Below are 12,481 nucleotides of genomic sequence, written 5' to 3' on the forward strand. Positions count from 1 at the left end.
TAATATTTTTAATAATATTTAATAATAATAATAATAATAATAATAATAATAATAATATTTTAAATAATTTTATTTCTCATTTTCTGATAGAGGTACTTGCTCGAGATGATTCTGCAGAATTGATATACTTATTTTATTTAATCATTTCTGGCACGACACCGATTCGTCCAACCTGTAGAAGTTCTCAGATGGCAATGCGGTGGTGGAATGTATGAAGGATGGACGGGGATGGTCTGCGGGAGAGGTGTAAGAGGAACCATCTGGTTGTGACTGTGAGCGGAACTTCTAAGCTGCAACATCAATTGCAAAACGTTCCCTGCCCTTGTAAGGAACTGCTTGCTGGTTTGCTGCCCCGATTAGGGGCATTTCCACCACATGACTTGGCTCTGTGTCAGCCAGGAAAGTCTTGGGCATAAAACTGCCTTTGCTTATGTTATCTGCTTGCTTGGCGGTTAAGGAAGCAGACTTGGGTGAGGAAGGTTTTCAGATTTGAGTCCACCAGCTGCCAAGTTGTCACTGAGGTATACTCAAGCATGGCACTGCTCCTCGGGCAATCGAGCTGCCCTGGGCTCACAATAGTCCATCCATCCATCCATCCATTATCATTCGCTTATCCGTTACCGGGTCGCGGGGGCAGCAGTCTCCACGACCGCCACCCAAATCACATTGCACCGTACCAACCCCCCAGACCTTCCTGCAGGTGGTGAGTCCACTGGAAGGTATTAACCGCCCTAATCGGGATTCGATCTTGCCCAGGAGGTGAACCCTGGGGGTTCCACACCAATGACAGAAACATTGCCTCTGGGCCAAAGCGCCACTGCTCACAATAGTGATGGGTTAAAAGCATTGTCATTCATTTAAATTTTTGTTGACGGTTGTTTCCAGTTTTAGGAATACATTAGCATTAGCATTAGCGTTTCTCACGTGCCGCTGAAAAGCGGGGGACATTATGCGTTTGAACTCAACCTTTTCACCGACCTGTGATTCAGTTTTTTTTTTTAGTTCACCCATCCCATCACATACTGTTATGTCCCTGCAAAAAAAAACAAAAAAAAAAAAACAGTCTCTCAACTTTCTGAGGCAAGTATCACGTGAGATCTGCCAGTGGGATGACACAGTACGAGGGCAGTGGCGGATGTGCCTGTCTGTACGGCGCTTCTGCTCGCTTTGCCAGCATCGCTTTGCTGCACACATCCTGTTTCCTGCGCCCACATTACTGAACAAGAGAGTTGACAGTGTCATCAGGTGGTATTTGTCGTAGCTGTCTCGCTAGCCAAACCGTCGCAGTGTGTACACCGTCAACTGTGTGATTCAGACTGCGGTTAACACATTCTAAGATTGATGTCTGTCTGTGCCGTGAGTGACTGTAAAATTTGGATACAAAAATAATTCAGTGAAAATACGGTAATTTCAAGGAGTATTTTTCATCAAAGAAATTGAAAAACGCGGTTGGAGCGGTTGTGAAGCAGTGATACGTTTGTTGTTAAATTTCAGTGGGTTTTTTTTTTTTTTTACATTGGTATTAGTCTGGAAGCAGGAAACTCCTCAAGCTCGCACATACACCTACCTGAAAGGCCTTTCGGCTTTCCCGGGTACACACATTTACATCGCAGCCTCTCAGTCACACACATTCAAAGAGAATTTCTCCCAAATTTTGTTGACACCAACTTTCCAAATCCTTCCCCAGATGATTCCCTAAACTCCCTGGGAACAATGGAAAACTCCCATTTGTGCGAAACACCTCACAAACATTTCCAAAACTGCTTTCTTGAATACGTCTCCGGTCGCTTATTTTGCTCGACCTGATCGGACCCGTTTGTATTATATGTGTTCTGGTCGGTTCCATAGTGTAGCGGTTAGCAGAGCAGCGAGTCCTGGCTTCCCAGAGGAAACACATGCTAGGCGCCTGTTAGCAAAAACTGCCGTTAACACCAGAATTCCCCAAATATGGGATGAATAAAGTTCAAATAGTTATTCATTGATTATCATACAAATGATGCGATGCGAGCTACCGGCCGTTTTCATTCCTTGCCTAAGACTTCCTCCGAAGTCGAGTCTTTCAGTGGCTTCCACCTACTGGATTGGATTCCCGAACCCTAATAGATGGGTTCACAACAGGAAGATAAGACTATTTTCAATCCCACGCCAGGGAACTTCACTTGTTACAGCAGCAGGATAGACAAAATAAAATAATATTATTATCATAATAAAAGGATAATAAAAGGATATGCAGCATAAAAACTGTGGTGACTCGACGACATCAAATTCACCGTTTCTATCTTTGATCTGTCTGTATACAAATCTCGCAGAACAATGTGCAGCTTCATGCACCCAGTGCAGTAGCCATAGAAACCTCGCTGGAGCCGCAACAACGGAAGCTTTGTCCTGATAGGCCGCTTTGCTGCACCAAACCAGGACTGGTCTGTGTTTTTTTTTTTTTTTTTTTTCTCACTCCCTTTTTTGTGTTCTTCAAACATTCAAAAAGGCAAACTTTTTTTTTTTCCCAGGGTGCACAGTGTCCCTGCATGGCTGTGGTGTTTACAGGATGTTATCTCTGTGAGTGCCGGCCCCCAGTGTCTCTGAGTGGGTTCGCTGTAGGAATGTTGGAAGAGGGATGGAGAAGTTCCAAAGGAGGAGTGACGAGAGAAAGAGTGAGACAGACACAAGTAAAAGGGTAGCTAGACAGGGAGAGGGAGAGAGAGAGAAAGAGAGTGAGAGGGAGAGAGAGAGAGAGTCTATATATACATCCTAAAGAGACTTGTGCTCAAAACACAGCAGGACTACTAGATATCTGGACCCAGGGACATTAGATATTTAAAGGTGAGTTTTCTTTTTTTTTATTATTATTTTTTTATTATTATTATTATTTCACATCCCCACCAATAGGTTTTACTGCTACAATATCATATTTTAAAAGCCAAAAAAAGAAAAGGAAGAAAGACAGAAAGACAGAAAGACAGAGAGAGAGGAAGGAAGGAAGGAAGGAAGAAAGAAAGAAAGAAAGAAAGAAAGAAAGAAAGAAAGAAAGAAAGAAAGAAAGAAAGAAAGAAAGAAAGAAAGAAAGAAAGAAAGAAAGAAAGAAAGAAAGAAAGAAAGAAAGAAAGAAAGAAAGGAAGAAGAGATAAAGAAAGAAAGAAAAACTTAGTAAATAGCCTAGATATGAATTATTTTATCTTTTTTTTTTCTTTACAACGGAATGAAATTGAAATTATGAATGTGACTGAATCTGTTATGTCCATCAGCCGGGTCACATGAAAATGTGTAGAAAATTGTTGTTAAAAAAAACCACTTAAAAGCATGTGACAGAAGGGAATAAATCGAATTAGCCTATTGAAAGACCGGAAAAATGACACCACTGATCTCTTTACTGCAGCAATCACTGGTTAAGGCCCTCATTCAGTGATTTGTTTCCATTATCGAACTTAACATTCATATATTTAAAAAAAAAAAAAAAAAAAAAAAAAGCTGTGTAGTGGTGTGTTCTCTGGTTTCAATTATCTCCAGGCTGTAGTGCGAAGAAAAGTGTGGTTGCATTATTGGACAAGTGCAGTGGTGGGGGGGGTTTCTGCTTTCTGTCTTGTTGGGTGTGCCTTTTTTTTTTCCTGAATTGGTTATGGACTCAGGGGAACACTAACATGTGTTAGGTCATCTTTCCCTTAGTCTTTCTGATGAAAATCTAAACCCATTAACGGTTTAAATCCCCTCCCTTTCTCCCAGTCTTGCAAACATCTGTGTTTGTCTTTGGACTGAGCTTTTGTATGAGTAATGTGATTGGAAATGGGCTCCCAAAGGGCCATTGCTGCACTGTTACACAACACACACACACCAAAATGCATCAGTAAATATATCGGCTCTACGTTTGATATTTTTCCTCCTGCATTTCCATATTTGTAAGTCACTTGTTTGTTCAGTTCCATGAGCTTTCTTTTTTAACGCCATCGAGGCCTTATAAAAACAAGTCCCCTGTCATTAACCAGGACTTTGAGGGCGAGGCATGCAACTTGATGCCTACATGTGCTGACATGTCCTGTCCTTTGGCTCATTCTAGGACAATATTTGTCTAAAGAATGCCCTGTAGAGGAAAAAAAAAAATACCTCAGCTGATCGGCTGATTTAATTCACTACGCCAAATCAAACAATGAAGCAGAAGGGGAAAAAAAGTCATTATTTCAAATGCCAACAATATGAGCCTCTCAAGGTTGTGTCCTGTTTCTTTTTCAGACACCAGTACTGTGGCTGTGGAAAACTTATTAGATTAGCGGGTGTGAAATACTGAACTCAAAGATGAATACTGTGGCAGACTGGCTAGTGCAGAACAGAGACAAGATTGAAAAGGGGGTGGAGATCATGGGCCAAGCATCCGAGGTGCTAGCTGCCACCGTGGGCCAGCTTCACCCCGTACTGGAAGCTGTGTTCGTGGCTTCGGCGGAGCTACTCAACAATCCGGATGGCAAAGAGGCCCGCTATCTGACTCAGCAGTTTGAACTCGTTCACCAACAACTTGAGGGAATCCAAAATGAGATCGATCAAATAGCCCTGGAGCTCCAGAAATCCTCAATGAACAAGCAGAACTTTGACCGCGAAGCGCAGATGCTCAGTCAGTACGACAAATTTCAGGACTTCGTCAACGCCAAACCAAAGTTCCGGGAGAAGAAGAAGGAGAAGTTCCTGAGCCATTACGAGAACACGGATGGAGACTTGAACTTGGACGCTCTCTACAATGCCGTCACGGGGGAGAACATCGCCGGTGACCCTTTGCTCGAGGTTGTAGTCGCCACAGAGCAGAGAAGCCGACGGGCGGTTGAGGACTTCTGCGCCAGGCTGAAAAAGCTCTTCGTAGTGGGCATTATCGCTGTCATGGGCCATGCCGCCCTCAAGGAAGGTGAAGTCGACGAGGACATGGTGAGGAAATGGCAGAGCCGAATGGAGGATGTAGAAAAACGGATGAAAGCAGCCGTGGATGACTGTACAGAGAACTTTGCTGAACAAGCCAAGATGGACATGGAGAATCTGCTTCAGGATAACCCGGGTACCGTTGACCGCGACTTTACTACATCCCTTCTGGATGCCCTCGTGAAGAAATATGACTGGGTGAATTGGTCTATAAGGGCCTTCAGCGACCGCGAGCGCATTTTCTTTTTCAATTGGCTTGCAGGGAAGAAGTACCAAGGAAGAGGGGGCGCCAAATGGTTTGAGATTTTGACCAACAAAAAAATCAAAGTGGTGGTCTCATTTTGCGTCAACCCGAAGCCAATTGACAAGAGTCAGGTCCAAGAGCAGATCGAAGTGCAGAGGCTGAGGGGAAACATGATGGCGGTGGCACTGGCCCTGAACAAGAGCTTTCCCAACTGCCTTGTTCACGCTGTCAGCCACTATAAGGAAGTGGTGGAATCCAACAATTTTAGTGAAGATTGTTACTACTACGGAAAACATAAGCGGGCCTACCTGTGTATCCACCCCGAGTAAATTCTTAATAAAACAGACCAAACCAACTGTTGTTGCATATACAAGGAGATAATTAATTGAATGTGTCCGGCTGGAAAAAAAACAAACCCAAACAAATTCATTATGTTTGTCTCTGTTGATGTATAACCTGATTTGCTAATGCCTGCCATTGTATATGAATTTGTAATCTTACTTTAAGTTCTGTACATGATTTTATATGTGTTGTGATTTAATATATATATATATATATATATATATATATATATATATATAATATGAGTTTCAGCTGGTTTGACAAAACGTTAGATCCATGAACCTCAATGCAATCTTAGACTTGGATGTAAGGCTGCCTTCTGAGAATGTTGTTCTCTTCAACTCAATTCCCGTAGGTCTCTGCTGAACTCGGAATCTTCGTTTGGACATTTTCACAACAAAAAGCAAAACAAAAAAAACAAAAACAAAAAAAAAATAACACTATGGTACTGCGGGGAGAATCAGTTTCAAAATCTGTAAAGTCTACAATCTCATTAAGACACTTGTAAATTGTATCTTGATTTGTGATATAAAAAAGAAAGAAAGAAAAAAAAACCTATGTTTTTGAATCTTTATTATGTGATTATCATAAGTAGCAGAAATAACGGTGGTTGTATTAGTAGGAGTAGTAGAACAAGTAGTTTAAAGAACATTTTTATTTAGCAGAAGTGTTGCGAGTTAGTGCATTTCGCACCACGATATTCTCGCTGTGATAAAAACGTCATTGTTTGTCAAAGGAGGAGGTTACTCTGTAATAATAACAACGCCTCGGCCTCAACCGATCACACTCACACATCCTGTACACACCACGCGTGTGTTTGACAGAGAGGGAACCGTGTATATAGCCCTTTTTTTTTATTTCTCCACGGATAAATACTGTCATTGTCCATAGCATACACACAGTATAGTCCTCTTTGGACATAAACTTGCTTCTACGTCTATGCATAACTGTGACCTCAAGACTGGTGTTAGACTGGGACAAGGCTAGGCTAATGCTAAAGTATTACCGGTTATTCAAATTGAAGCAAATAAATATCACAGGAATAGCTGTCCACACGTTCGTGTGTATGACACGAAGGAGGAAAAAAGAGGGAGGGAGGGAAAGAGGGAGGGAAGAAGAGAAGGAGGGAGTCCAAAGGTAAAAAAATACAGGCCCATGTGATGAACTGTAGACCCAGCATCAACATCTTAAATGTGTTATCATCTGGAACATGGCTGTCATTGTTCAGAGGGAGAAAACAATGACAAAGTATTTCATTAGTTTCTCTATTAAAAACATTTCTCCTAATTAGGGCACTCCCGTCCTTATTATTATTACACAATCGATCGAGTTCTTCGGTAAATGCCATATGTCCCGTTAAGTATTCTTTAATATATTTAGACAAACAATAAAAAAAATGTTATTTTCTATTTAGGTATGTTTCTGTGACGTCGGTTGCCAACCCTGGTGTCACTATTATAAACGCAAAAGCTTCACTGTTTTCCCGGAAGCGTCAAACTTTTACAGACGTCACCACTCACACTTGAGCTGAATTTGTAACAAAAACCGCATGTGTGGTAAGACACTATGTTTATTAGGCTTTTCCCACGGCTGAATAACTAATACAATTAGAACTCTGGTGTCCAGTGGGATCAATACGTTTCCCATTAGGAGGATGCTTTTTACAGTGTTAGAGTTCCTTTCTGTGTGGGGGAGGGTGACACTGCGGTTGGTCACATTCGTTGGAAGTAAGCTTTCACATTTGGTTCTTGCATATAAAAAATAATTTGAATATTTCGGAAGTAAGCTTTCACATTTGGTTCTTGTATATAAAAAAATAATTTGAATATTTCTATTCCGTTTTTGGAGCCAGGTTGTGGCCGTTGTGAGTGGACAGAGTATGGCTGTTAGATAGCACTAACGTCTGGACCGCGGGCATTTGATGGTTAACATGGCGCTGAGGGGGTAAAGAAGAAGCAGGACTCTTTAGGAATGTAGTTCACTTTGCATTTTTGAAAGCTCGTGTCGCATTTTTATAGACCGTTTGTCATTACTACGATAGCTGAATTGTTGTTGTTCCTTTTACTAACAAAACTGAGATAATCAAAAGAACAACATAACAGGGATACTTGTAAAATGGCCCATAACATGTAATACAAAGAAGTCCTTTTTTTTTTTTAAAGAAAAGTATATAAAAATATCACTCACATTAACTCAAATGACATGGGACACATGCTGCTCTTTGTGTGTGTGTATATATATATATATATATATAAGAACGTGACATTTAAAAACCACTCTCTGTTTAAATTGAATCTGTATAAGTGCAATAAAAACACCTTTACGGAGAAAGGGTATCCATGACAACCAGAGAGCCCATTTTAGGAACAGAGGACTGATATATAATTCTATATATCGACCTTTTAAATAGTAATAATAAAATAATTCTACACCAATTTGTAAAATTATTGACTAGTTAACATGTAATTACAATTATCAATTAAAAGATGATTTTAACTGATAATAAATAAAAAAAAATCAGATCAATGTATTTCCATTTGACAGAACTTTCCAAAGTACTATATATATATATGTATATATATATATATATATATGAAGGTTGGTTTCATTGCAGTTTATGTTTAAAAAAAGCTTCTATTTCTGTCAATAGATTGTATAAAAAAAAAATATTGTGACGTTTTCTTTTCCTCTATTGTCCAGCCCTACCTGTCAGCATCTGTACAGAGACAGAGCAGAAAGAAGCAACAAACCGACCCATTATTTACTATTGGCTTTGTTGCCATGGAAACCACCAAGTTTCTGAAAAACACCACTTCCTGTCATGTGGAATCTCCCCCCACTTAGTTACTGACCAGGGACTGCTGCCTCAGGATTTACTGGTCTGGCTTTAGGACGTAAAATCAACTCTGAGTTTGTTTTCACAGAAAAAAAAAAACGCAATTCTGCCTTTTCATGCGGGCATGTCTCAACTTGTCCGTAATTAAAAAAAAAAAAAACAGGTACACACAGTCACAGTTATTCCGCTCCTGCTGGCTTGTGGGAGTAGTTGTTAATATTTGACAAGGATTTTTCAAGCCAAGTGGACTTCAGGTTATTAACGTGACAGGGCATTTAATCTATTTTAGTTGTCAGCACTAGTGTGGCCTCGACCTTTTTTATTAGATGTTTACTTCTCGAAACTGCTGGTTTTGGGTTGCTTTGAATGGCCTAAGGTCACTTTTCAGTTGTTTCTGGAAACGAAGACTTTTGCTTACATTGTTTATTTTGTTTGCTTAGCTGGCCATCAATAACGATTAAATATAATACAACTCTGGACGGAAGGAAGAAGAAATGAAAGTCCTCAACCAAAAGTTGGACCTGTGTGAAAAATGTTCAAATCTCTGGCTCCTGGAGATGAAAAAGACAAACTTTACACAACATGTTTTTGTAAATAATATTGTCCATATGGCCATAAACATTTCCATTTGTCCACTTAGTTTGGTGTTTTACTGTTAGTTGCTTATTGGGGATGAAATATGTAGCTTAAACGAACCTTTAAAACCATGGGTCAGAAGGGGTTAATGTGCCAGAAGATTTCCGGCATACCTGAGGAAATAACTACAAGCGTTTTTGTTGGTTTTTTTTTGTTGTTTTTTTTTTACACCGAAGGAGATAACTACACGCGTTTTTTTTTTTTTTTTTTTTAATTATTATTATTATACTGAGATTTTAAAAAGAACAACTAAAGATACATGCTTTTAGTCCAAAATGTAGATGTTCAATTTGGAGGTAAAAAAAAAAAAAAAATCTAAAATGAACTGTGTATTTCAAAATGACTTTAGCCTGTTTCTCACTGCTTTCCTCCATTTGCATTGTTAACTTATTGCTCACACTGGGTGTGACTGAAAGCCAGTGCCGAAGCTCACTTGACTGCTTCTGTCTGTTTTTCTCAGTTTAAGCTGTGTGGTAAGAGGAACAGGAGAAGGAGAAGGCTACAGTTCAACAGAAAAAGACAGAACCAGAATTGTAAGTAAATCTACCAAAAACAATTCCTTGTCCGGATCACCACTACATGTTTTACTTTCAGAAAAGGAAAACGTTTTTTTAAGCTTGTTGAGCATACTGCTACACAAACTGCGAACATTGTTGTAACAATACGTTTCTACTTAATCACAGTAATATATGCCATCTACGCTATAATATGAAGTGGCTTATGTTGTCTGTTACTAAGTACAACTGCCCAACATGAAAATAAAAAAGTTAATTTTTATGACTTTAGCCTGTTGTTAAATGGCTAAATTATTGTTTTGTTATGTCCCTCCTAGCAGCATTCTTATCAGAGAGAGTTTCTGATTCTTTATTTATTTGTTAGAACCAGCGAAGATGGCCGACAAGCTACAGAAGCTCGTGGCAGACAAGAAGGACACGGTTGAGACAGTGATGGAAATGTTTGAAAAAGGCGCAGAGGTAGTGGCCAGTATTGCCGGTGACCTCTTCCCAGTTTTCTCCATTGCCGCACCACTGGTCAAACTGGCTCTCGACAATGTGGAGAGCAAAGAGGCCGCGTTCATGAAAGAGCAGTTCCAGAAAGTGCGGGAGCGCCTCGAGGTTGTTTCCGAGGAGATGCAGAGGATTAACGAGGAGATCAAAAAGAGTGGAATGGATGCCACATATTTCCCAATAGAAGAGAACATCACCAACCAATTCAGAAAGTACATGGACATCCTGAACGCCAAACCCAAGTTCAGAGAGGTCAAGAAGAAGCTCTTCCTTGATCATTTTGCCAAAACGGGGGGGGACAAAAACCTCAACACTTTGTACAACGTTGTCACGGGTAATAGCTTCTCTGGGGAGTCTGTGCTGGAGATCACGCTGAACTACGAGGAGAAGAGTCGGCGTCCTTTGGAGGACTTCTGTGCTAGGCTAAAGAAGCTTTTTTGCATTGGGCTAATAGCACTGTTGGGCCACGCCGCTCTCAAGGGATACGACGAGGAGGACATTCTTCTGAAAGACTGGTCGGAGAAAATGCAAAACGTCCAGTCCAAAATCAATGCTGTGATCGAAGACTGCATTGTCAGTTTTCCCAAACAGGCTGAGCAAGATTGCCGTCGCCTGGTGAGAGACCAATCGGGAGCAACAAGCCAGCAGCTAGCTGATGCTTTGATCGAGCACCTAAAAAAGAAGTATGACTGGGTGTTCTGGTCTGTGCGTGTATTCAGGTCACCTATGGGCCTGTTTGCCAACAAAAAGGATTTCCACTGCCCAACAGGGAAGACTCGCTTCCAGGTTCCGACATCGGAGGAGAAGCTGAACGTCTGGGTGTCCTACAGCTCCTCGCCCGAGCCAGTGGACAAGGATTGTATCCAGCACCTGATCCAGAGTCAGAAGAAACACACTGTGGTGGGGCTATCAGAGCTCTTGTTTGAGAAGATTCCAGGTGACCACGTGGTCCACACAGTAAAAACCAACAAAGATCTGGCCTGTGCTTGGAGCTTCAGCAACGAGCTCCACTACTGGGATGAATACAAAAACATCTTTATTTGCGTTCACTCCGCTTAAATACCAAACAACTCTCAATCATTTATATCAATTTGCCAAGTCTATTAAGTGCCTTCACCTGTAATCCTGCCACACACACATATATATATATATTTATATAAATATATATTTTCTCAATAATTATAATTTCATTTAAAAAAAGGGTGTCTTAAAAACAAAACACAAGTCTTTCCCACTGATTAATGAGAATGTAGCTGTTTAGCTTGAGTTGTTGAGCAGTGACTTGGACCCCGTTCAAGGCATGTAGTGAAACATAGAGCAAGAGAAAATGGCTCCAGGCCATCAACAGCAGAAGCACGTCTCTTACGTAATGTATTGTGAAGGGTGTTTGGTGTATGAAAGTGACTGGTTAATGGCACTGGTTGCTTTGTGCCCCCTTCAGAACTTGATACATGTCAATATCAGTATAAAAGCCTTTACACATAACTATAGAAATTGGTGTGACAGAATTTTTTTTTTAAGAATGACAAAGTGTCTAGTGTACAACAGTAACAAAACAAAGCCAGGAACATAGACAGGCTCACTGTGCGTTTTGAAATAAACACTCTATATGTTGGTTCCCTTTCGTTTTATTCTATTTCGTGTGACCTTGTCAGAGAATGTTTTTCGATACAGTAGTGCTTTGTATTGCTTTATTGTTGCCTGTTATTATTCATTTCATTATGTCTAATGCATTTTATCAGGACTGTCAATTGATTTTAAAATTTTGATCGGGTTAATCGTAGGAGGGCTATGGGGTAGTCGTGATTAATTAGGATTGTAAGTTTGGATTAATCGTGGTAAATGTTCATTTTATAATTCTGACCTTTTCTGTAATTTTTTTTCTGTATGTTGCTGGAACAGAAAGACAAATAAGAGCAGGTGCAGTAGATGTACGTGTTTCACAATTTTTTTTATCTTTGACTAATCCAAATGTTGGAATCATAAAATCCTACCAAAAATATGCAATGTCTGTTTACATTTTTTTCATAATGGTTGATGGAGTTTTTAAAATTTTTAATCAGATTAATATACAGGATTATTATGTAAATTTTGACAAATCTACATTTTATAAATTTCACCAGTTATATTTCAACAGTAGATGTAACGTAAGGTGTCATTTAAAAAAAATCTTTAGAATAAACTATTTTATGTGGTTTGTTATTATTTTTTTATAAATGTTTTACAGATGCTCTGTTTTTCCCACAAATCTTTAAATGGACATTTATTGTTGTTTCTATGTTATTTGGGTGAATTACTATGTATAAAACATCACTAAGAATCAATAAAAATGGCATATGTTTTAACTGATCTTTACATTCATTTTAACTGGGACTGCCTGACCACAACATACATAAATGAGTGTCGGCGTATACTGTATACTGTTATTTGATTCAGCAGATATATTCTCAGAATTAGCTCAGAAATTCATGAATTTTTGCATTTGGCACTTGTCAACATAAAGATCAAAACAAAATGAATAAT

General features: G+C 39.7%; 2 protein-coding genes across 2 annotated transcripts; both read left to right on the plus strand.

Annotated features, from left to right (window-relative positions):
• Positions 1-2,667: 2,667 nt before the first annotated feature.
• Positions 2,668-6,033, plus strand: rpz5 (rapunzel 5). Its single transcript, XM_008324012.3, has 2 exons — positions 2,668-2,820; positions 4,222-6,033. The coding sequence occupies exon 2, from the start codon at positions 4,285-4,287 to the stop codon at positions 5,464-5,466; it is 1,182 nt and encodes a 393-aa protein (XP_008322234.1). The 5' UTR covers positions 2,668-2,820; positions 4,222-4,284; the 3' UTR covers positions 5,467-6,033.
• A 761-nt stretch (positions 6,034-6,794) lies between these two features.
• On the plus strand, positions 6,795-11,960 carry rpz4 (rapunzel 4). The gene is made up of 3 exons (XM_008324014.3): positions 6,795-7,206; positions 9,412-9,484; positions 9,831-11,960. The coding sequence occupies exon 3, from the start codon at positions 9,842-9,844 to the stop codon at positions 11,015-11,017; it is 1,176 nt and encodes a 391-aa protein (XP_008322236.1). The 5' UTR covers positions 6,795-7,206; positions 9,412-9,484; positions 9,831-9,841; the 3' UTR covers positions 11,018-11,960.
• The last annotated feature ends 521 nt before the right edge of the window (positions 11,961-12,481 follow it).

The sequence above is a fragment of the Cynoglossus semilaevis genome, chromosome 13 (genome assembly GCF_000523025.1).
Source record: "Cynoglossus semilaevis isolate Cse_v1.0 chromosome 13, Cse_v1.0, whole genome shotgun sequence".
Taxonomy (NCBI): domain Eukaryota; kingdom Metazoa; phylum Chordata; class Actinopteri; order Pleuronectiformes; family Cynoglossidae; genus Cynoglossus; species Cynoglossus semilaevis.